Below are 22,351 nucleotides of genomic sequence, written 5' to 3'. Positions count from 1 at the left end.
TTAAATCCACACAAACACCATGAGGGAGAGACTATTATTATTTTCTGTTGTATAGATGGTAGAAACTGAGGCTTAGAGAGGTTAAGAAACTTGCCCAAGTACAACAGTTGTTAAGTGATGGAGCCAGATCACAAACTTAGGCATTCTGACTCCAGGGTCCATGCTCTTAACTCTGAACTCTGATTTAGTTATAACCATAAAGCATTTATATGTGAGTCCCTGTGCTAAATGTTTTACATGTATTTTCTCATTTATTCCTCACAGGAATCATATAAGGTAGGTACTATACCAGTCCTATATTACAGACAAAACTGTTGAAGTAAATTGCCAAAGGCCATGCAGCTGATAAGCCCAGTAGGTTAAGAGCCCAAATCTGTCTGAGTCCAGAGCTCCAGCTCTTCACCACTATGCCCCTGGACCTCTCATGCTATTAAGTGGGTCAGATCTCACCTGCAGTTTGACCCCAGGACAAGTGTTGGCACTTTTTTTTATTTATGTGTCCTGGAAAGTGCTCTGCTCACTCACCAGTGTGTTCAGGGGGCACATGCAGAGACGGCGCTTGCTGGGCTTTCCTGGTCAAGACTTTCCTTTTGAGCTTTATCATTAGATGCCACTTTCTTTACTAATAGCCGATTTTTCAGTCCTGGGTCAATAGGAGCTATTACATTTCCGTTTCTTTCAATGCTACTGCATTTATTTGAGTAATTCATCCACCGGTATTAAGGGGATTCCCGCCTGTTACACAGGCCATTCTCTATGGAGGCATGAATGTGAAATACAGGTAAAAAGCCAGAGTGCTGTGTGAAGAATGCTGTTTCTAAGGACGGTGGTTTATGAACCTTTCTTTTCTATTTGTTCTCAAGGGTTTTCCTTCTGAAAAGGCTGAAGGTTTTGTAGCAGCAGGGGAGACATTCCATTAAGAGGAGGAAAATCGTGAAGCTTATTTTGTCTTTCTTTCCCTTTTCCCAGAGTCTGAATGGCGTTTGGCTGAACAGAGTACGTCTAGAGCCTTTAGAGGTCTATTCTCTCCACACGGGAGACCGAGTTCAGCTTGGGGTGCCTCTGGAAAATAAGGAGAGTGCAGAGTATGAATATGAAGTTACTGAAGAAGACTGGGAGAAGATGTGTCCATATCTTGCCCCAAAGAATGATCAGATATTGGGGAAAAACAAGGGCTTGAGAACTAAAAGGAAATGTAGTTTGGATGAATTAGAGGGTCCTGAAGCTGAAGGCCCCTCACACTTGAAATTCAAAATGAATAAAGTGTCTAGTGAACCTGGTCAGCCACTGAGGTCACGTGGGAAAGGTGAACTGGCCAGTGGACCCTCTGAACATTGGGAACCTCAGGTGACTTCTCTTGAGCCAAGTGAGAATGTCTCAGGGGCTCATGTTTTCTCTGGCCCCACCAAAGTCCTGGCGCTGCATCATCACAAGCGGAAAGCCTCAAACCTGTCAGTATCTCAGAGCCGCTTAGAGTTGTTCAAGGTGACCATGTCTAGGATTCTGAAGCTCAAAACACAGATGCAGGAAAAGCAAGTAGCTGTTCTGAATGAGAAAAAGCAGACCCAAAAAGGGGACTCAAAGAATATTGTGCAAATGGAGCAGGAACTGCAGGATTTACAGTCGCAGCTTTGTGCAGAGCAGGCCCAGCAGGAGGCCAGAGTGGAGCAGCTAGAGAAGACTTTCGAGGAAGAGCAGCAGTATCTCCAGGTACCACACAGGAGGGAAGGGCAAGAGTGCCTCTCAGGGTGGGCAGGCCTTTGTGAGCCTCTGGATCAGGGACCTAATGCTGAGCGCCAGGGACAGGAGATGGAATGGGAACAGAAAACTTGGAGGTAAGAGAGCTAAGGCTTCAGTATGATGACCAGGTCAAGAACCAGAGCTGGGTGCCAAGATGGGGTAAGGTGACTAGCAGAGCCAGCCCCAGGTTGTAACTGATCTCGGGATGTAAAAATGAGGCATTTCAGAACTGAGGTAAATTCAGGGGATTGGATGAAGGTCAAGGTGCCACAAAACCACAGTCCTCTCCATTTAAACCAATAGTTGTCCTCATGAGTTTTGGGATTTTTTTGATCTGTGATCAAAGCCAAGTCAGTCCCAAGGCAGGTATAGGCCAGCTGGTTACTCTGCCCCTGATGTACCTGTTAGCTTGTTAGCTCTGTACCGAACCTAGGAAGTGGGAGGCAAAAAATGCTTTCTCTCCATCCTGAGCAGCCAGCATGGGAGGAAACAGGTCCACCATGATGCAGTTGTTGGGTTGAGTGATAAGCCACCTTCCACAGTGCCTTTAGCAAGAAGGTAAAATAAAGACTCTCTCAGCTGTGTCAAGATAAGGCCAAATGTGTCATCCCCGAGTCATTTTCTGAGATGACAAGCTGTTGCAAAAGGCTTCTAGGCTAGAGCTGGTCCTTGCTCAAAAATCAGTTCCACAGGTTTATTCCCACCTTCTTGCTCAGGTAATGTTAAATGTCAAGAATTCCCCACTGTTGACTAGAACTAAGACAGACCAGTGAGGATTGCTGTGAATATGCTTTTGTCTTGTGTTTACTTTGTTCAGGGCAAGGAACAACCAGCAGTGTTCTCTTATTTCTGAACAATTTATCAGTTTCATTCTAATCTCTTGTCCCCTGGAACTGGTAGATTAGCTGAGGCCATGGATTAACTATGTCTTTCCAGGGGACACACTGCTATGTGTACCTTTTTGCTTCCCTTTTGCAGCCTGGACTAAGTTCTTGAAATTGACAGAGGGAGGTTTATCTCTACATTAGAGGCCCGGTGCACGAATTCGTGCACGGATAGGGTCCAGCCGGCCTGCCCCAATTGGGACCACCCCGTGGGAAGGAGCTGCAGGAGGTTGGCTGGCCAGCCCCGCCCCCATCGGGGTGGGGGTGGCTGGTAGGAGGGGCTGCAGGAGGTTGACCGACTGGCCCCACCCCAATCAGGGTGTGGGGGGCCGATTGGGGGCAGGGCCGGCCGGGGGGGGGGGGGGGGGCGGGCCGGGGGAGGTTGGCCAGCTGGCCCCTCCCCCATTGGGCGGGTTGGCTGGCCACAGTGCATGTCATAGCGACTGGTCGTTCCAGTCGCTTAGCCTTTATATATATAGATATGTGCTATATGCCACCATTCCTGCAGCAGAACTCTCTTTAAGGGCTAATGTGTTCAGGAATGAGAGTGACTGTTAATATTCGTGGCTGCTCTGGGCATGTTTGAAGGAATAGCTGTAAAGTCTTTTTCCACACCAAAATGGTAAAGAAAGACGAAAAGGACTGGTTAAGAAATTTTCTCAAGGTATGAGAAGCTCACATATAAATGGCTCATAGTATCTAGTCCTTTATTTATTGGGTTGGATTTCCCTTTGTCACAAGCCCTAGGGATTTATTCTACCCAACTACTTGTTCAGAAGTTTATTTAACCCTTCCTGCTTCACACCGATGTTTTGGTTTTTTTTTTAAGCACCCATGTTGCCTGGTACTCTGCTTGGGTTCAAGTGGTTATAAAGATGCTTAATAAATGTGTCATACCTATAAAATATTTAAAACAGTTTTAAGTCAGTATATTTAAATTAGAGAATAATTTCAAGTTGGCATATTAGATGGATAGATAATTCTTTAAGGAGGGAATGGCCCAGAGGTTCTGTGGAATGTGCTGGTCATAGGGTAATGATGATGTGGAGGGCACCCTGTCCAGGGGGTGATGGAGGAAATACAGCCTAAGTTCAGGCAAGGGAGGAGGAGCCGTTCAAGGCTGGAAGTGGCAGAGACTCAGTGTGAGAGATGGAGGTGCCCAGAATCAAAGGGAGGAACCTATGAGTGCCGGCCTGGGGATGGTGCTTAGAGAGTTGGCAACTCAGAACCTTTCAGTTAACATCCTTTGGGGAGTCACCACATTTGTGGGAAATTAATCCAGAGTATTTTCTCCAGAACAGCCTGAGTGGTGGCTTACAAGTGACAGTCCTGAGGCGAGCAGTATTTAAGCAGTTAACTCTTCTTAGATTCCTTGCTGCCAACAGCTTGAGTAAAATGGGAAATTTTCCACCTGCTTCCTGCCCCCTGTTGCTTCCAGATGCTCATGCTAGCTGGTCTGCTCTGCTTGTTGCTGGATTTTGTTGCTTGTTTCCCTCTCTGCCGGGAAACCTTCCATTTGGTTTTTGGTTTTGCAGGGTTTGGAGAAAGAGCAAGGAGAAGAGGACCTGAAGCAACAGCTGGCCCAGGCTCTGCAGGAGGTAACTTAGCTCTTGCCATTGTGGGCTGTGGAGTGGGGGCAGCCAGGCTTCGCATGGCCACTGGCTGCCTCTGCTGCTTAGCGCACACCCTGCAGCACCTGCAGTCTAGGTAGAGCAGGTGACAGCTGCTCACACTGTCAGGTCGGAGACTGGAGCCTCACAGACATGCCAGACCTCAGCATGGAAACTCATCTTCATCTGAGCAGAAGCTGCTCTGGTGAAGACGGAATGGAGCCTGTAGTTCCGTTAGGAGGCTCTGGGGGAAGTGCTGCACCTCCAGGAAGGTGAGGGCAGCAGAGGGGAATCGTGAGCCATGCCTTAGCCACCACCAAGGCCTGCAAGGCCTCCATTCTGTCACGGATCCCAAGCTGAAGCTGTCCAGAACCCATTCGAGAATGTTCCAATTAAGCATTTTAGGTCAGGTCGAGAATGTGCAGTTTAACAGTCAGCAAAACATACTGATTTACTGAAAAGGCAGGGCTCACAGGAGCCAAATTCTCCTAAAAGATAGCTTGTAATTTATTTTATTTAACTTGACTACTTTTCTCATCTGCTTATTTTTATAAATTTTTTTTGCATCTTTAAAACCTGCTTTGTCTTCTATCCTTTATGTGTTAAAATGAGTAGTTTGATGCAAGTTTAGTCGGGTTAGTGGATGGTTCGTCTCCTTGAGAAAAGTGAGTGATCGCATTAGAGTTTGTTTAGGATAATTGATCCTTACAGCTCTTTTATTGCACACCTACCTCCAACCTTCTTGCAGTGCTAACAGTCACATGCTATTAAAAGCTTGGGAGGTGCCTGCCTTGATTCCTTGAGAGATGCACAAACAGCTTTGGGAAGAACTAGGTGAAAATTCAATTTGTTTGGAATTTTATTTTCTAAGTTTGTTTATTTTCTAGGGTGAGAGGGTAGGCATGCTTCCCATGTAGAGCATTATTAAATTAATATTCAGATACTGTTTTGAAATTGACTGGAAAAGAATAAGGTTCTGCTGCTTGGAAATCCCTGAGGGATCACTGCATACTCCACACCCACAACTCCTCACCCTCTCCTGAGACAGAGAGGAAAACACTGTCATTCAGCATGAGGTGCTGGCCCAGTCCCCACTCATTAGCCTCAAATGGGATACTTCTAGGTCATGGGTCTGCGCCAGCATGCCTGGGGACATAGCTCTCTCTCAACTGAAACATGTTGGTTCTTCTGAAACTGTTCTTTTTCATTTACCAGATCATTATAACAACTGGATTTACATAAAGTTTACAACTTTTCTGAATGCTTTCTTACCTGTTGTTTTATTATTAACACCGATATGGGAGAGGTACCGGTTTTCCCATTTTGTAGATGAGAGAGTTACAGCACATCTAATTAGTGGTCAAAATGAATGAATACCCAGGCCTTCTGAGGTAACTGCTTTTCTCAGGAGATCACACATTTTAAAGTTTCTTGAGTAACATCTTTTTAGAAATACTTGCCTTTACTCCACCTTCTTTTTCAGATAATTTTTTTTTAATATATTTTATTGATTTTTTTACAGAGAGGAAGGGAGAGAGATAGAGAGTTAGAAACATTGATGAGAGAGAAACATCGATCAGCCGCCTCCTGCACATCTCCTACTGGGGATGTGCCCGCAACCCAGGTACATGCCCTTGACCGGAACCGAACCTGGGACCCTTCAGTCCGCAGGCCGACGCTCTATCCACTGAGCCAAACCGGTTTCGGCACTCCACCTTCTTTTTAAAAAGGCTGTGAGGAACGATTTAAAGTGTAAGCTACAGTTAAGCACAGGGCGTTCAGAAATTAGGTTTCATGGAAGTGGAACCTCTTGGCACTCATCCAGGCAGTTAGTCCCCGTGAGCAAGCTGTTAGCTCTTGGGCACGCTGGGTTCCAGAAAATGCGGGCAGGGTTTAGGCAGGACTGTCTTGTGTGGGAGTAGTGTGTGATATGTAGAGTAAGTAGGGTAAAGGCCTTTTTTATTTCAATGAAAATGAAATCCCCGAATCCCATTTCTCCCTGATTATTTCTTTAAAGCCCACTCTCCCAGTGCCGGGTAGCCTCAGCGTTACTTATTAGTTCTTGAGCGTTGGTTTTTAGAATCACTTGGGCGGCTTTTATAAAAAACGCACATTCTGGGTCCCCAGCAACACCTGCAGAATCAGACTCCCTGCAAGGCAGTTGCTCAGTTGATCTGGACAGCCTCAGAGGCTGGGCTATTTCCAAAGGGATTAATAGGTTTCATGGCCTCCCTCCCTGTTTGCTCCCTTCCCCCCAAAAAGCAGCAGGTAAGTGTCCTGAAGGAACAAAGGCATTAATTTGAAATTGCCAGTCCATTGATCCCTTGAACTAATGCCACTGACCAGGTGGAACGGAGGGGGGGATGGGGGGGTGGGCAGGTGTGTGTGGCTAAAAGGAGGGATGCAGTGGAGCTCGTCTTGAGTGTGTGTCTGCTATGTTTCTGCAGCATCAGGCTCTAATGGAAGAGCTAAACCGCAGCAAGAAGGACTTTGAAGCAATCATTCAAGCCAAGAACAAAGAATTGGAGCAGACCAAGGTACTAGAAAGAAGATGAAGGTTTAGAATTTGGTTAGTACATGCAACTCAGCATTTTCAACCGTGCAAGGGTTGCTATGGTGAATGGTGAGAGAAGAGAGTATGTGGCTTTTCCCAGCCTCAGGGGAAATAATCTATAAAATTACTCAGGCCTATAGAAGGGTCTGCCTGTAAGACAACATCTGTTTCCTTTCCTCATTCAGAAGTGAAATGCTACGGATAAGACACACTTGCTGCAGTCTAATCCATCGTCTAGGGTAGATGCTCCCTCGGTGTGTCCCACTGACACAGGCTAAGGGGTGCTGTAGTCAAAGTTAAAAGGAGTTTGTCCTCATGCATTTATGTAATTATTTCCCACATCAAATCAGTAGAACTCGTAAGTTAGGTGTTATTAACTCAAGTGCCCACCGAGGTCAGACTGGTAATGGAAGTGAGTAGTGTCTGTGAGGACGAGGCGCACGGGAAAGGATCCTTTGCCCCCACCGCCCCCCTAAGAGCAGCTCTGCTGCAGCCAGTTGTTGCCATCCAGAAATGCGAGCCCAGTGTTGTCAGATCTGAGTTTTCCACACAAGAGGGAAATCCAAATGTTCACATAAAATATCCCAATTTTCTTTTATTTTCTTTTTTTTTAAATATATTTTATTGATTTTTTACAGAGAGGAAGGGAGAGAGATAGAGAGTTAGAAACATCGATGAGAGAGAAACATCGATCAGCTGCCTCCTGCACATCTCCCACTGGGGATGTGCCCACAACCCAAGTACATGCCCTTGACCGGAATCGAACCCGGGACCTCTCAGTCTGCAGGCCGACGCTCTATCCACTGAGCCAAACCGGTTTCGGCAAATATCCCAATTTTCAAATATTGGCAACAAGTTCAGTTTTTTGTTTTGTTTTTTAATGGCCAAACTAAACCAATCTGTAGGCTGGATCCAGTCCACAGGCCACCAGTTTGCAGCCTCTGACCCCGAATTACTGCCTGAGCCCGGCTGCATCTCACAGCTGCCCCCCCTCACAGACAGCCCTGGAGCAGAGCACAGACAGGAGGAGACTCTCGTCACTTGGACTGATAGCCTTATCCTCTGTTAGTCACAGAGTACCTTCTTTCCCAGCCTCCAAGAAACCAACCATCTTTTTAAACCCAGCAATTCAAGTTCAGGGAACTTGACTCCAGTTAGAAATGGGCCCAGACCTTCTTCCCTGTCATAAGCAGTCTTGCTTTGATTAGAAGAGAAAATAAAAGATGAAAAATGAGTCTGGCCAGTATAACTCAGTGGTTGAGTGTCAACCTGTGAACCAAAAGGTCACGGTTCGATTCCCCATCAGGGCACATGCCCAGGTTAGGGGCTCCATCCCCAGTACGGGGTGTGCAGGAGGCAGTCGATTGATAATGTTTCTCTCTCGATGTTTCTATCTCCCTCCCCTTCCTCTCTCTGAAATCAGTAAAAAATATATATGTATATATTTTTTTAAAAAAGATGACAAATGAATCAATTATATTCCCTAAATATCACTTCCTCTCTCAGAGGCTCCTGATACTTTCTTTTTGGGGGATGAGGTGCTAACTTAAATAAATGACTGCTTCAAGGGCACACACCTAGGATGCTCCCTAAAAAGATTGTCCGCAGCCGGTTGGTTGACCTCTTGGGGAAAGCACAGGGAAACTGCACTGCGGGCCTTGCAGGAGTGGCCTGACACCCTCCAGCCTCCAGGAAACATAGAGATCATCCCTATTTTATGGAAGAGGCAGCGGTAAAGAGCACAAGGGACCTTATACACTAATGCAAACCTCCTGCCTCTGTGGACTGTTCTTTATGTCTTCTGTTTTGTCCAGTGAGTTTTCAGTTTGGGGGATAATTTTATATTTTATCCCCTCTGGACTGCAGTTCACTATGGGATTCTGAATGTCTCCTGGCCTTGGGTGTTGGTGGGGTTAGTATACTGCCTTCAGTTCTTCTCATTTGGTTAATTTAGGGAAGGAGACAGAAACTACAATACAAATACTGAAAAATCGGAGAGAGAAAAGAAAGGAAGACAGTACCCCCTATTAGAAACCAGTTCTGTGAAACAGTACCCCCTGGGAAATGCTTTATTCTCTGTGTTGCTCCGCCAGGATGAATTTTTAATTTAGAATCCTTCTGGATCCTCTTCCAGATGATTAGCCCTGCTCCCTGTCCTGTTCTGCATTCTCGTTGGTCCTCCCGAATGATGGGTGGGGTTGGTTGTGTCTTTGCAGGAAGAGAAGGAGAAGGTGCAAGCACAGAAGGAGGAAGTTCTTAGCCACATGAATGACGTGCTGGAGAACGAGCTCCAGTGTATTATCTGTTCAGAATACTTCATTGAGGTAATTATGAGCAGTGGCTCCTGCGCGCCTGCCACTCTCCCGACCCTGGGAGCTCAGCGGCACAGGCTGCTGCCGCTGGAGGGAAACATTGGGAAGAGCTGCTTCTGGCGGGAACTTCCTGTAGCTATCTGACTGCAAACTGATGTCTAGAGGTGGCCACTTCTCATTTATTCTTGTAGTCTTCTTTAACTTCCCTGTCCCTTTTCCTGTTTCATTTGTTCTTGAGTATTTACTTGATATAATCAATATTTGTAGCTGCAGTACAGCCTTTCTCGCTGTTGTTGGGGAGAAAACAGAGCCACATGGCATTAGTTTTTGAAGAACCAGAATAAAGCTGCTCAATAAAGCTACTCCTCACCATGAATGGGCGCCGTACTGAGAGTGGGCGTGCAGCACAGCCTTTAAACAGAGCGGTCATGTCATTGATGTGTGGGCACTGGGAATTCAGCACATGTGGGACATGTCTCAGGGACTCTGAGGCCTTGTGAAAATGGAACAGCTCTCTCCTACGTTACCATTAGTTACCTGTCATATTTTTGCACAGACTCTTATTTTTGCAAATTGTACCATTTGTGACCAGTTCATCTTACGCCTCAAGTTTGAATTCAAGTTGTTAAATGACAGTGCTTTTCAGCTTCCTCTACAGAGGAAGTCACATACTGACCCTGCTTCCTTTTTTCTGGTGGTCTTTATGAGGTTGAGTCTACCAGCCTCCTAAAAACTCTCTCCTGAGCAGACCTGTTTTTTTTGCTCTGGATCCACTTTGACTTCAGGTCATAAATTTCCCCATAATTTCTAGTCATTTGATTCGGGTTTACAGACTCTACCAGGAGAAGACAGGAAAGGGGGCTTGGAACAGGGGATGGGTTAGCCAACCTGGGGCTTCTGCACAGACAAACCAGACCGACAACGTGGCCTGTGTTTTGTGTACTGCATATTGCCTGACCTTTTCTACTGGTCACCTCTTAAAGTCAGTGTTGGAAAGAGGCTTCCTTTTAATCAGGCAGGTTTTTAGTGCTGTTTATAAGAATGTACCTCCTATAGTAGACAGATTGTCTCCTAGTTGGCTTTCGGGCCAACTTGGTATTTGAAACATACATTATTTCTGTGTCATTTTTCACTGCCATCCTAAAAGCAGGATGAAGACTTTTGAGCCTCGGAAAAGTTGTGTCTTAGGGAACGTACATAAACAGGAGCAATGAAGATAATGCTTTATATTCTTGGGAATTAAAAGCACGGCAGAAATGGGACCACTGGTCTCAGCAAAACCTCTCAAATGACAGGGCCCCTCTGCTTCCTCCCTCTTCACAGGCTCATTCACTCAGGGTCAGGCACTGGCAGGGAGCCCATTACAGTTTTCCCATTTTCCCCTTTTTCTTCAGCCTTTTTAGTTGCCTTTACATGTATTTTCCTTTTTTTGTTTCTTTTGAATAGAGGAGGACTCCTACCATCCTATATGCTGAATTTTCTGTATGTACTCACTCCCCTTTCTATATTAAAATTGAGGTTCTAATTCCCCATTAGCAAGACACACATTTGTTTTCCATAAGAGAATTAGTGATGTGCTTGTACCAAACATTCACATGCTTACTAGTCCTTCCTGTGTCCAATGACGTTTGTTTGCAAGGTAGCTAACCCATGTTGGCAGTGGCCTAAGTTGGTGGAACAAGACAGACAAATCAGCCACCTGGGGCCTGAGTCTATGAATTTAACTTTGAGAAAGAAAATAAATCATCTAACTTGAAGCTTAAAATTTCCCATCCCCTGCCCAGCCGGGGTTGCGCAGTGGTTGAGGTCGACCCATGCTCCAAGAGGTCACTGATTCAATTCCCTGTCGGGGCACATGCCCTGGTTGTGGGCTCAATTCCCAATAGAAGGCAGCCTATCGATGTTGATGTCTCTCTCTTCCTCTCCCTTCCTTCCTCTATAAAGTCAATAAAAACATTTTTAAAAAATTTCCAGCCCCCAAAATGGTTCTGGTACCTTTTGTAAGCTCTCTAGAAAAGATTGTGGTTGAAAATCCACTTGGTCTTGCTTAGCTTTGAGATCACACCCACCCTGGGAAAGTAAACCTGACAGTTCTGATGTGTGTGTTCACATTCCCATTGCAGGCTGTCACCTTGAACTGTGCCCACAGTTTCTGCTCCTATTGTATCAATGAATGGATGAAGAGGAAGGTAGAATGTCCCATTTGTCGGAAGGACATCAAGTCCAAAACCCCCTCCCTGGTTCTGGACAATTGCATTAGTAAAATGGTAGATAATCTGAGTTCGGAAGTAAAAGAACGACGAACTGACTTAATTAAGAGACGAAAAGGTGAGTGATTATGTACGAGAAGGTGAGTGCCCTCAATGAAGGACTTACAACTGGTTGGGGAAGAGAGTCAGATGAAGATGTGGGAGAAAGGGAGAAAAGTAAAAGGAGTTAAAGATAATGTGTGAGAGAGTTGAAGTAGCATTAACTCCCTTACTTGAGCAGCGGGAAAGGGGGAGGCTTAATGTATGTGCCCTGGTTATAGGGGCAAAAGATGTGATTAGAAACACATGGTCAGTCAGTTTGCTGTTTTGATCACTAGATGGTGCTGATGTTCAAGACAGTTTAGTTCTGTCCAGGTGTTGTAAACCCTTGGGTTGGGTATACAGTCAATTATAAATTGGATGTGTACAAGTCAGAGATTCACAACTTGAATGCCTGAAGAAAACACATATACAGGTTCTCTCTGTGATAGTCACAGCTTAATTACACAAATTGGGCATAATGTTAAACCAGAGGCAGGTAAGTTTAATCCTGCCGTGTTATTGGGGGTGCTAATATGTTTACCAACAAGTCTCCCAGTTGGAGGGAATTTGGATAAAGGGAGTGGGGAAGCGGCGGGTGAATTTCCCCAATGAACCATGCTTCCATCGTGAACTCCTCTTATTTAACAAATGACCTCATCACCCCTGCTGCCTGCTCTGTGAGGGTTGCAGAGCTGCTCTGCTTAAGACTTGAACGGCCTTTGGCGAAAGGACATGTCCCAGGGGCAGAGCACAAGGGACTTAATGGATGAGAAGGTTGGTTATTGTGCCGTGATGAGTGCACAGAAGTGGGGGGGACTTGATTATCACTGAGTCCCTTTAATAATCAGTGTAGCACCGCCTTGTGAGAAAGCTGCAGAGCCAAAGTGCTGTGATAGCAATCGGCCGCGCATAAAGGCCTATCAGAGAAGAGCCAGAAGCTTGCTGCCATTCCAGGTGCTGCCCACCACCTGGCCATGGTAATCCCTATTCACGTGTTCCTTTGTATGTACCTTCCCCTAAGATCAGAGAAGCTGAAGGCTTAAAAGCCACACAGCTAGCAATAGGGTCTTCGTCCCCTGCTTCCTTTCTCCCAGCCCTCCAGCAGGTAGCAGCCACTTTGAGTAGGGCCAGGAATCTGATGCTGATTTTCCAGCAGCTGTGGCATGAGACGCCCTCAGGTGGTCAGCTACAGCAGAGGCAGTCCCAGGGTTGGGGGTGCTGAACAGGAGTGTTGTTGAGCCTGTTACACTCAGGGAAGATATTCTGACCTGCACCCCGTTTTAAGCCCCCAGAAATTGTTTTTTACCTCCCAGGAGCCATTGATTCTGACAGAATCCCATCGTTCCTCCTCTGCACCTCCCTCCTTCCATAGCAGGCACAGGAACACTGTACTACGGGCCGGGATGCAATGGCCCCTGAGGCACTGTCTCAGCCGCGGCACTCACCGTCTGTGGGGGAGGTGGAGAGGGACACAGGTAGCAGGGCACTAGGAAACTGCGAGAAGAGGCACTCATGTCTGCCTGGGCAAGCAGAGTGCGGGCGAAGCTTCACGGAAGAAGTGCCTTTTGAATGAGTTAAAGGTTCCCTAAGGGGCAGCTTTCCAAGCAGAGGACTCAGCACAAGCAGAGCACAGAGGTTTGAGAAGCAGTGCCCCTCATGTCCGCACCGGGTAGAATGTCTTCATGGTGCCGAGCAGTGGGTCTCCTGGGGCATTGCGAGTGCCTTCTGTTCGCTTTCCTCTTTCCTTTCGGCGGGAGCAGTGACCTGGGCACCCCGCGCTGACCAGGCTCAGCCTTTGAGCTGAAGTGTGCTGGGCCTGTCGGGGCAGGGAAGACACCCAAGTACTTTCTTCATCCAGCCCATTGACTAGGTTTCCTCTCGCACGTTCAGGCTCGGTAGATGGCTTCATGCAGAACTGGAAAGGGAGAGAATACCCGACTCCCTTTTCTCTCCAAGGCTAAAGAGAGTATCTCTGCCTTTCTGGTAACAGGTGGAGCTGCACCGTAAGCCGATCGGCCTCCCAGCCATGTGGGTTTCTGCAGTTATCACAGTGAGCGCAGCTTTGAGGCTTCCTCTAGAGACAGGCAGAAGTTCTGAGGCCTGGTTAGGGAAACGTGCCAGAGCATCCGCAGCTCCACTGGTCTGCGGTGTGGGAATGGGCGAAAGTCTCATTTCAAATACTAACCTTCCTAGCCAACAGAAAGCTGGTGTAATCCCCAGTGCATGGGAATTTTAAAAAGGACCAAATTTAGGCTCTGGGAGCTAGGGTTGGCAAGCCTGTCGTTGTCGGAGTGCTGACACTGGTGGGGCTCTTTTCCTCCTGCAGGGGTTGCTCTCAGCACGAGTTCAAAGAGGGAGACCCACATCTCTGGCCGTATGGGGCTCATCCCACCTAGGCCTCCCTGGCTGTTGAAGTGTCCCATGGGAGGCGCAGTGCCTCTTGACTGACGAGCCATTGGTCCCTTGTAAACTCTGGGTGGCCAGATTATAGAGGAGAGAAGGAGAATGCTAGGGTGAAGAGGGTGCTCTGGGGCTGAGGCAGATCAGGAGCATCAGTACGTGTTAGCGAATGAGTAATTGTAACTCACCAGGATGCTGAAGGGAGGTTTGCCTGCAGGGAAGACGTTTACCCCCTGTGGAGGCTCCCCTCCCCTGTTATTCTGTCCTTCATGTTTGTTGCTTGACAAGAGTGTTAACATTCCCACTTTTAACTTTCCCCAGCAGTTTCTCTGGGTTGGGCTCAGAAAAGAAGAAAGCAAATTTTCTAGAAATAAAACCCTGTTGGCCCTTTAGGACAGTGATTTCCAGTCCAGGGGCTTTTTCAAACCACATTCCCCAGCTCCCTTGATACGATAATACTGAGCCGAGGCTAGTGAGGGCGCCGTGGCCTTCAGGTGTGCTGAGGTGGGGAGAGAGGTTCATGACCCACAGCTTTCCCGAATCCAGAGGTTGAGGGTCTCTAGGAAGATCAGCCCAGGTCAGTCCTGGCCCGCTTCCTGTAGCTAGCTGAGGGTGGTCCCGGCACGGGACGCAAGAAACTGGCAGTCTCTGAAGAGAGTGCCTGCCTGCCCACCTGGAAGCCTGTCCCTGATATTGCCGTCGCCCCTTGCTGAGAGAGAGCCCAGTGAAGGCCTGTGTGGGGAATGGCAGAGTAATAGTGTCTGGCAAGTTGACTTCATCCAGAGAGAATACTTGTTGGCAAGGACTTTTAATCCACCCAGTCCTGCTCCTAGGGCAGTGATGGCGAACCTTTTGAGCTCGGCGTGTCAGCATTTTAAAAAACCCTAACTTAACTCTGGTGCCGTGTCACATATAGAAATTTTTTGATATTTGCAACCATAGTAAAACAAAGATTTATATTTTTGATATTTATTTTATATATTTAAATGCCATTTAACAAAGAAAAATCAACCAAAAAAATGAGTTCACGTGTCACCTCTGACACGCGTGTCATAGGTTCGCCATCACTGGTCTAAGGGACAGAAGCTCTCAGCAAGGGTAGCATGGGGTGCATGCATCCAAATAGTGTATAATACTGGACTCTAAAAATTTATCTTTTACAAAATTATCATGGGATAGAAAATTGGCAGGCTTATTTCTAGAAGTTTTTTTTCTTCATAGTCCAAAACCACCCTCCATTTTTTGCCCCTCCTTTTATATATATTTTTCTAAATTGAGGGTTTTTTTTTAATTCTTCTCCTGAGGATACATTTTTATTGATTTTTAGAGAGAGAGGAACAGGGAGGGGTTGTTGAGAGGGAGAAGGGGAAGAGAGAGAGAGAGAAAGAGAGAGAGAGAGAGGAACATTGATTGGTTGCTTCTGTTTGTGCCCTGACGGGGATTGAACCCACAACTAGGTCTGTGCCCTGATCAGAATCAAACCCGAAACCTTTTGGTATACAGGACGATGCTCCATCAAACTGAGCCACCCAGCCAGGGCTTTCTTCTTTTTCTTTTTTTTATTGTTGATACTAATCCAGATGTCCCCACATATTCCCCTCAGCCCCCCTCTACCCAGCCCCCGCACCCCCTTCCTTCTGGCCATAACCACACTGTTGTCTGTGTCTATGGGTTATACATTTATGTTTTTGGCTAATCCTTTCATCTTTCATCCAACTCCCCACTCCCCTCTGACAGCTGTCAGACTGTTCCATGTATCCATGCTTGTGGTTCTATTTTGTTTGTCATTTTATTTTGTTCATTAGGTTCCACATATAAGTAACATCATATGATATTTGTCTTTCTCTGACTGACTTATTTCACTTAGCATAATACTCTCCAGGTCCATCCATGCTATCTCAAAGGATAACAGATCCTTCTGTTTTTACAACTGTGTAGTATTCCATTACGTAAAAGTACTACAGCTTTTTTAATCTGCTCATCTGCTGATGGGCACTTGGACTGTTTCCAGATCATGGCCATTGTAAACAGTGCTGCTATGAAGCATATATTCTTTCTGATTAGTGTTTCAGGATTCTTAGAATATATTCCCAAAGTGGATCACTAGGTCAAAAAGCAGTTCCATTTTTAATTTTTTAAGGAAATGCCATACTGTTTTCCACAGTGGCCGCAGCAGTCTGCATTCCCACCAATGGTGCACTGGTGTCCCTTTTCTCCACATCCTCACCAGCACTTGTTTGTCGATATACACTGAGTGGCCAGATTATTATGACCACCTGACATTTATAGGCAAATTAGCTATAATTTTGCACTGAAGTTGCTAGAGGGCCAGACCATTATAAATAGGGAAGCAGGTTTTTTACGACAGTAGAAGTGATTTTTTTCTGAAGATATGGGTAAACAACGCTATTTAATAGCCTTTGAACGTGGAATATATTTGAACGTGAGTGGCCAGGTTATTATGACCACCTGACATTTGTAGGCAAATTAGCCGTACACTGCATCGTATGGGATATGGAAGCCAAAGGCCTTTTCGAACACCTTTGCTCTCTGAAGTTACCAAGATAAAACGTCTCCAATTCGCACAGGAACACAAGGATTGGACAGTCGAGCATTGGGAAAAAAGTCATATGGTCCGATTAATCACGTTTCCAGTTGCATCATGAAGATGGCAGAGTGGAAACAGCATGAAAGCATGCACCCCACATGCATGAGTACAACCCTTCAAGCTGCTGGAGGCAGTGTTATGGTTTGGGGCGTGTTTTCCTGGCATGATTTGGGCCCTTTAATTCGTGTGGAACAAGGTCTGAATAGCACAACATACCTAAGTATCGTTGCTGATCAAGTTCATCCTATCGTGTTGATGGCGTATCCCAATGGCTTCTTCCAACAAGACAATGCGCCATGCCACGGTGCTCGTATTGTGCAGGAGTGGTTTCAAGAACATGAGGGAGACTTTACCTTGCTTAGGTGGCCCCCACAATCACCAGATCTCACTCCAATTGAGCATTTGTGGGACAAAGTTAAAAGCCATCAGGCAGCTGGTTCCACAACCATCAAATCTCACAGAACTGGACAGTGCTATTCATCAGGCATGGTGTCAGATTCCTCACATCACCTTTCAACATCTCGTGGAGTCAATGCCAAGAAGAATTGCTGCAGTATTGAAGGTGAAAGGTGGCCCAACGAAGTACTGATGGGGTGGTCATAATAATCTGGCCACTCATCATAATATATATCTTACGTTCAAAGGCCGTTAAATCGTGTTGTTTACCCATATGTTCAGAAAAAAATCACTTCTACTGTCATGGTAAACAACCTGCTTCCCTATTTATAATGGTCTGGCCCTCTAGCAACTTCAGCGCGAAATTATAGCTAATTTGCCTACAAACGTCAGGTGGTCATAATAATCTGGCCACTCGGTGTATATACTATTGATGGTAGCCATTCTGACAGGTGTGAGGTGACACCTCGTTGTTTTAATTTTATTTCTCTGATCATCAGTGACTTTGAGCATTTTTTTCATGTCTCGGCCATCTGTATGTCCTCTTTTGGAAAAGTGTCTATTCGGGCCATTTGCCCATGTTTTAAATTAGATTGTTTGTCTTTCTGGTGTTGAGTTGTATACGTCCTTTATATATTTTGGAGATTAACCTCTTAGCAAATGTATTATTGGTGAGTACAATGGGTTCCTTTTTCATTTTGTTGATGGTTTCTTTTGCTGCCCCTCCTTTCTTCCTTCCCTTCTCCTCTTTTGTCTCCTATTGTTCTTCCTTTCCTTTTCCCTTAAGTGGTGTCTCCCTCATCGCCCTTATTGGCATCTCAGATTGCACAGTTGGGGCCTGGCCGGCTTGGCTCAGTGGTTGAGCATAGATCTATGAACCAGGAGGTGACGGTTCGATTCCCAGTCAGAGCACACAGCCGGGTTGCAGGCTTGATCATCAGTGTAGGGTGTGTAGGAGACAGCTGATAATGATTATTTCTCATCATTGATGTTTCTATCTCTCTCTCCCTCTTCCTTCCTCTCTGAAATCAATAAAAATATTTTTTTTAAAAAGATTGCACAATTGGAAGGGACAAGGGCAGCATAGGAACTGTTCACCCAGTGGCAAAGGTACTGTGATCTTAGAAGTCAGCTTCTAAGATATGAATTGGAATATATGGAGTGACCATCAGTCTCCGAACCTCACATTTCTTGTTGACTCTGTAGTCCTTGAGGTTTCTGGATGGTCTCCTTCCATCGGGAGGTGAAGCCTGTTCTGACTAGTGCTCTGTAGTGCACTTCTCTCCTTCACCGAAAGCTGCCGCCTCACCGCAGGCCCCCGGACAAGCTTTCACAGCTTAGGGGATGGGCCTTCCTGGCATAATGATCCGTCGGTGTGCCCCAAATGTGTGCATGGCTGGGTTTGAGGGAACCACGCCTTGTGCTAGAGAAGAGACCAGGCTGACCTTTGCTTACCTGCCTGCAGAGTCAGGAACTCTGGTGAGCACCGCCCACCAGCACCACCACCACCACCACCACATTGTACTGAGGGCAAGACCAGTGCTTGCCGGCCAAGGCTTGCCCACCAGCCGGAGAGAAGGGCCCAGGGGAGGAACCTGAGCACACCTAGAGCTTCAGGAGAAGTAAGTGAGCAGCTCCGGTCGGCGGGGGTCCAGCAGGAGGGGCTTCACCTCACCTGTTGCTGTTCCACAGCAGAAGTCTCCTGGCCTTTTTGGTTTTGTTTCCTGTGACGATAAAACAGTTATTTTGGCTCTAAAAAGTGGATCCTCTCTTCCCGCTAATGTGCACCTTTCAATTGGCTTTTCAGACAGGCTTCCAGGAGCCTCTTATTGTGAGAGACCACTTGTGTGGATGTAGCGTCTGTCATTACCCAAGCAGCTCCTCCTGGGGCCTTCCTTGGTCCCGGCGCTTAAGGCTGGCTGTGCCGGGTGTTCTAGAGCACACTCCGATCAGCGGGTGTTCTAGATGCCCATGAACCCGTCATGGCCACCATGTCCTCCTCACCCTTCCCCCGTAGAACCCCATAGGGTTAGGTCCGTCTCCAGGAGGCGTCTCTGCATCAGCTGCACTGTATCCTGTCCAGTGCCTGTTGCTGTGGCTCCTAAGACGTCTGGTAAGACCAGGCGTGCTCCTGTTTCTGGCCAGGGCTCCTGCTTGAACAGCCTCCTGCTTTTCTACCTGGAGAGTTTGGACCTTTTTTTTACTTTTGGCCCATAAAACCTGAACCAGAACCAACCCCAAAAAAACTGCTCTTCACTCCCTTCCTCTGGACCCTTCCTTTTTCTTAGTACCTACTGTCAGGTGCTGGAATGGAAGTGGGTGGACGCTGCAGCCTGCCTGGTGGAGCTTTCGTCCAGATGCAGGGCCTGGCCAGTTGTAGTAACGCTACTAGAAGAGAGATGAATGGTGCTAGGCAGAGGCCCAGGGACAGCAGAGAAGTGAAGGGAAGTGAAAGGGGGATGGGTGTATATCACCGGTAAAGGGGCTAAGAGCAAGAAAGCAAGGGGTGCTGAGGGCTGAAACAGTGCTGAGGGCGGGACTGCAGGGTGCTAGAGAGGGTTGAGCATTGAGGCTGGTGGACCATGAAGGGTCCCCTAGCCTGTCCACAGGATTTAGACTGGGGGCTGTGGGAAAAGTACAGAAGGTTTTGGGTGGAGCTGTGACTGTCCGTGTTACACTTTTCTGGGTAGGTTAATGGGGTGCAGTGAAGATGATACATGGGGGTGGGAACAAACCAGAGGCAGCAGCTCTGGCCAAGGATGATGGCTGGGCCAGAGAAGTAGCAGTGGGGATGCAGCGAGTGGCTGGACTTGAGCAGTGGTTCAGAGGGTGCAATCTACAGGTTTGTGGAGCTGGTTTGCTGTGAGGAACGAAGGAGCTCACAGTTGCAGATCACTCCGGTTTCTCTCGGGCAGCAGGGCGATGATGGTGCATTTGCTGAAATAAGGTGCAGGTTGTCAGGGAGGTGAGTTTAGTTTTAGACTAAAGTTGTTTAGACCAGTGGTTGGCAAATTGCGGCTCGCGAGCCACATGCGGCTCTTTGGCCCCTTGAGTGTGGCTCTTCCACAAAATACCTTGTGCGTGCACGCACGTACAGTGCAGTTGAAACTTCGTGGCCCATGCGCAAAAGTTGGTATTTTGTGGAAGAGCCACACTCAAGGGGCCAAAGAGCCGCATGTGTCTCGCGAGCCGCAGTTTGCCGACCACTGGTTTAGACCAAAGTGAGTTGAGAGTGCCTGAGGGCATTTAAATATGTGGACCTGGAGCCCAGAAGAGTCTAGATTTGGGGGTCCTGTCTGGGTGGTCAGAGCCCAGGGTCAGGCCCCAGCCCGGAGCAATGCCAGCATTGCAGGTGCGGGTGGTAGAAGAGGAGTGTGCAGGGCAGACGGTGAGGAGTGGCCAGAGGTGGGAAAAGGGGCGTGTGGGACAGGCAACAAAAGACATCGGAGTGGTGTGCTTTGAGCCTTCCTGACCCCACCCTTAGCCCTTACTACAGTCTAGACATCTCCCTATTTATTTACTTCAAATACTTACAATACTGAAATTGTATTTGTTAGTGTGTTCTTGCCCCTCAATTTGTAAACTGAGGACAGGGGTTGTATCTGTCTGTGTGTGGTCTCAGGCCTAGGAGAATGTCCGGCAGGTCTCCAGTGAATGCACATTGACGAGTGGTCACGAGCTGAGGGGTGGGAGTGTGGCTGCGGCTGAGAAGATAAGGACGGAAAAGTGCCCTTTGGACAGAGCAGGCGGGAGGGGCGGTGTGGGGGGGGGGGGCGGGGACTGGCCGGGTCAGCAGCCAGTTTGCATTGAATTGTAGAATGAGTATGGGCTAAAGTAGACAAGAGTAAGATTAACAAGTTCTTCAAAAAATGTGGCTACAAGTGTGGGGAGCTGCACCTAGAGAGGCCATGGCTGGGAAGGACGTCGGGGTAAAGGAATTTTTGAAGACATGAGAGATTTTAGCACGTTCACCTGCTGGTTGGAAGGAGCCTGGAGAGGAGATGCTGGGGAGACGGGATAGCGGACCGGACAGGATGGTTCCTACGAAGGCGGGGAGGGCGGGAATGCAGAGCACAGAGGGAGGAAGTAGTCTTTAAAAGTAGGAGGGTACGTCCTGTTTCCTAGAGAGAAGGGGACAATGTGGGAGGACAGGCATGGAAATGTGCTTAAGGGAGTCAAGAGCATTTCTTTCCGGTGGCTTCTGCATTTTTCTGTGAGCTGTCGGGGAGGCCCTTAGCTGAGAGGAAGGGACGTGCATGGTTCTCCCAGCTCTCCAAGGCTGCCCGTCCCAAGGCCTACCACCTCAAAGGCTGCCCCGAAGTGGGAGAAAAGTAACTTTTACCACCCTTGCAGTCCTCCTACCGCCGTGTTCCGGACCTCAGTCTCAGGGAAGGGGGGTTTCCTTGTGGCTGTCTTGTGCCCTCGGGATAGGCCAGGATTCCCGCTTCTCCACGAGGAGGCAGAAGTCATGGGAAAAGACAGAAGGCCAGCAAATAGCCCCTCCGACCGCTTCCTCCCTCCAGTCACTGTGGATGCAAGTCCCTCTTTCCCTCAGCAGATACTTACTGAGGGCCAGCTTGGTGCCAGGAAAGAGAAGTGAAAACCTGATAAGTTAGCACTGTGGAGAGCAGCAGGCGCGGGAGTGATGGGAAGAGCTTTGGCAGTTTTTGCTGGAGTTGTCAAGGAAGGCGTCACCAAGGAGGTAGCATTTCAGTAAAGCTCTGTGGGAAGCGGCCCCTGCATTGGGGGAGAGGGTCCCACAGGGAGGGACCCTTCTAAGGGGAGTGTGCTTGGGGTTGCTTGGAGTGTAGGACGAACGAACGGTAAGGAGCCCAGGTGGCTACAGTAGTGAGTGACGGAGGAGGGGGAAGGGGGCAGGACGTGGGGCAGGAGGCAGGTCGTGTGGGCCTGATAGGCCTTCGGAAGGCCCTTGACTTTGCTCTTACTCTGGGGGAAGTGAGGAGCGGACTTTGAGCAGAGTGATATGATCTGATCTGTGTTTTCTTTGCAGGGGCTGGTCTGTGGGGAAGAGATGGAGGGTGGCAGGAGGGAGGCCAGAGAAGGCCCATGCAGCTCGTCTTTTATTTCTCTTCTCTTTCCCTCCAAAGCACAGAGATTGTTGTGAAGACTGCCAGGAAACGGAGCGCGGGGTGGCCTCAAGGATCCTCTGTGGACTGTCTTGGGCTGCGCCGGGACAGAGCACACGAGAACCACATGGGACAAAGTCTAAGTAAGAAGTGGTCCGTCACGAGCCTCCCATGCTGGCCAGCCCGCTGCACCGTCATCTGAAGCACCCGTACCCACCGCCCTACGGCTTCCGGGTACTAAACAGACTGCCTCACTGCGTGTTGAATGGTTATGTACTTCCGTTTGCTTTTTTAAATTTGTTGTTGTTTTGTTACTGTTTGGGTGCCTCTACTGACCTTGTTCCGGACAGCTTGAATGTACCCCCGGGGCTGCCCTGACGCCAAGGCGGCCTCTATTTGAGAGGATGGCACCCCTCTTTGTGAAAACAAGATGTTGTTTCCTGGAAATAAAATGTAAAACTTAACAGTT

At 47.8% G+C, this 22,351-nt stretch overlaps 1 protein-coding gene across 3 annotated transcripts in view; it reads left to right on the top strand.

Annotated features, from left to right (window-relative positions):
• The window catches only part of RNF8 (ring finger protein 8), a 39,892-nt gene extending 17,541 nt beyond the window's left edge, over nucleotides 1–22,351 (top strand). Inside the window, exons 3-9 of one of the 3 annotated variants that reach the window (XM_070418658.1) lie at nucleotides 970–1,710; nucleotides 4,160–4,222; nucleotides 6,682–6,771; nucleotides 9,005–9,112; nucleotides 11,224–11,428; nucleotides 18,261–18,417; nucleotides 21,904–22,351. In XM_070418658.1, the coding sequence (XP_070274759.1) occupies nucleotides 970–1,710; nucleotides 4,160–4,222; nucleotides 6,682–6,771; nucleotides 9,005–9,112; nucleotides 11,224–11,428; nucleotides 18,261–18,394 (1,341 nt within the window). In that variant the 3' untranslated portion in view covers nucleotides 18,395–18,417; nucleotides 21,904–22,351. The remainder of the gene's footprint in view (nucleotides 1–969; nucleotides 1,711–4,159; nucleotides 4,223–6,681; nucleotides 6,772–9,004; nucleotides 9,113–11,223; nucleotides 11,429–18,260; nucleotides 18,418–21,903) is intronic. The other 2 variants (XM_070418659.1, XM_070418661.1) reach the window with 2 other exon arrangements.

Source organism: Myotis yumanensis, unplaced genomic scaffold (genome assembly GCF_028538775.1).
Source record: "Myotis yumanensis isolate MYYU_CA2020_CCGP unplaced genomic scaffold, mMyoYum1.0.hap1 SCAF_6, whole genome shotgun sequence".
In the NCBI taxonomy this organism is placed as follows: Eukaryota; Metazoa; Chordata; class Mammalia; order Chiroptera; family Vespertilionidae; genus Myotis; species Myotis yumanensis.
Note: the sequence above shows the minus strand (reverse complement) of the source record. Positions and strands in the feature narration are given on the sequence as shown.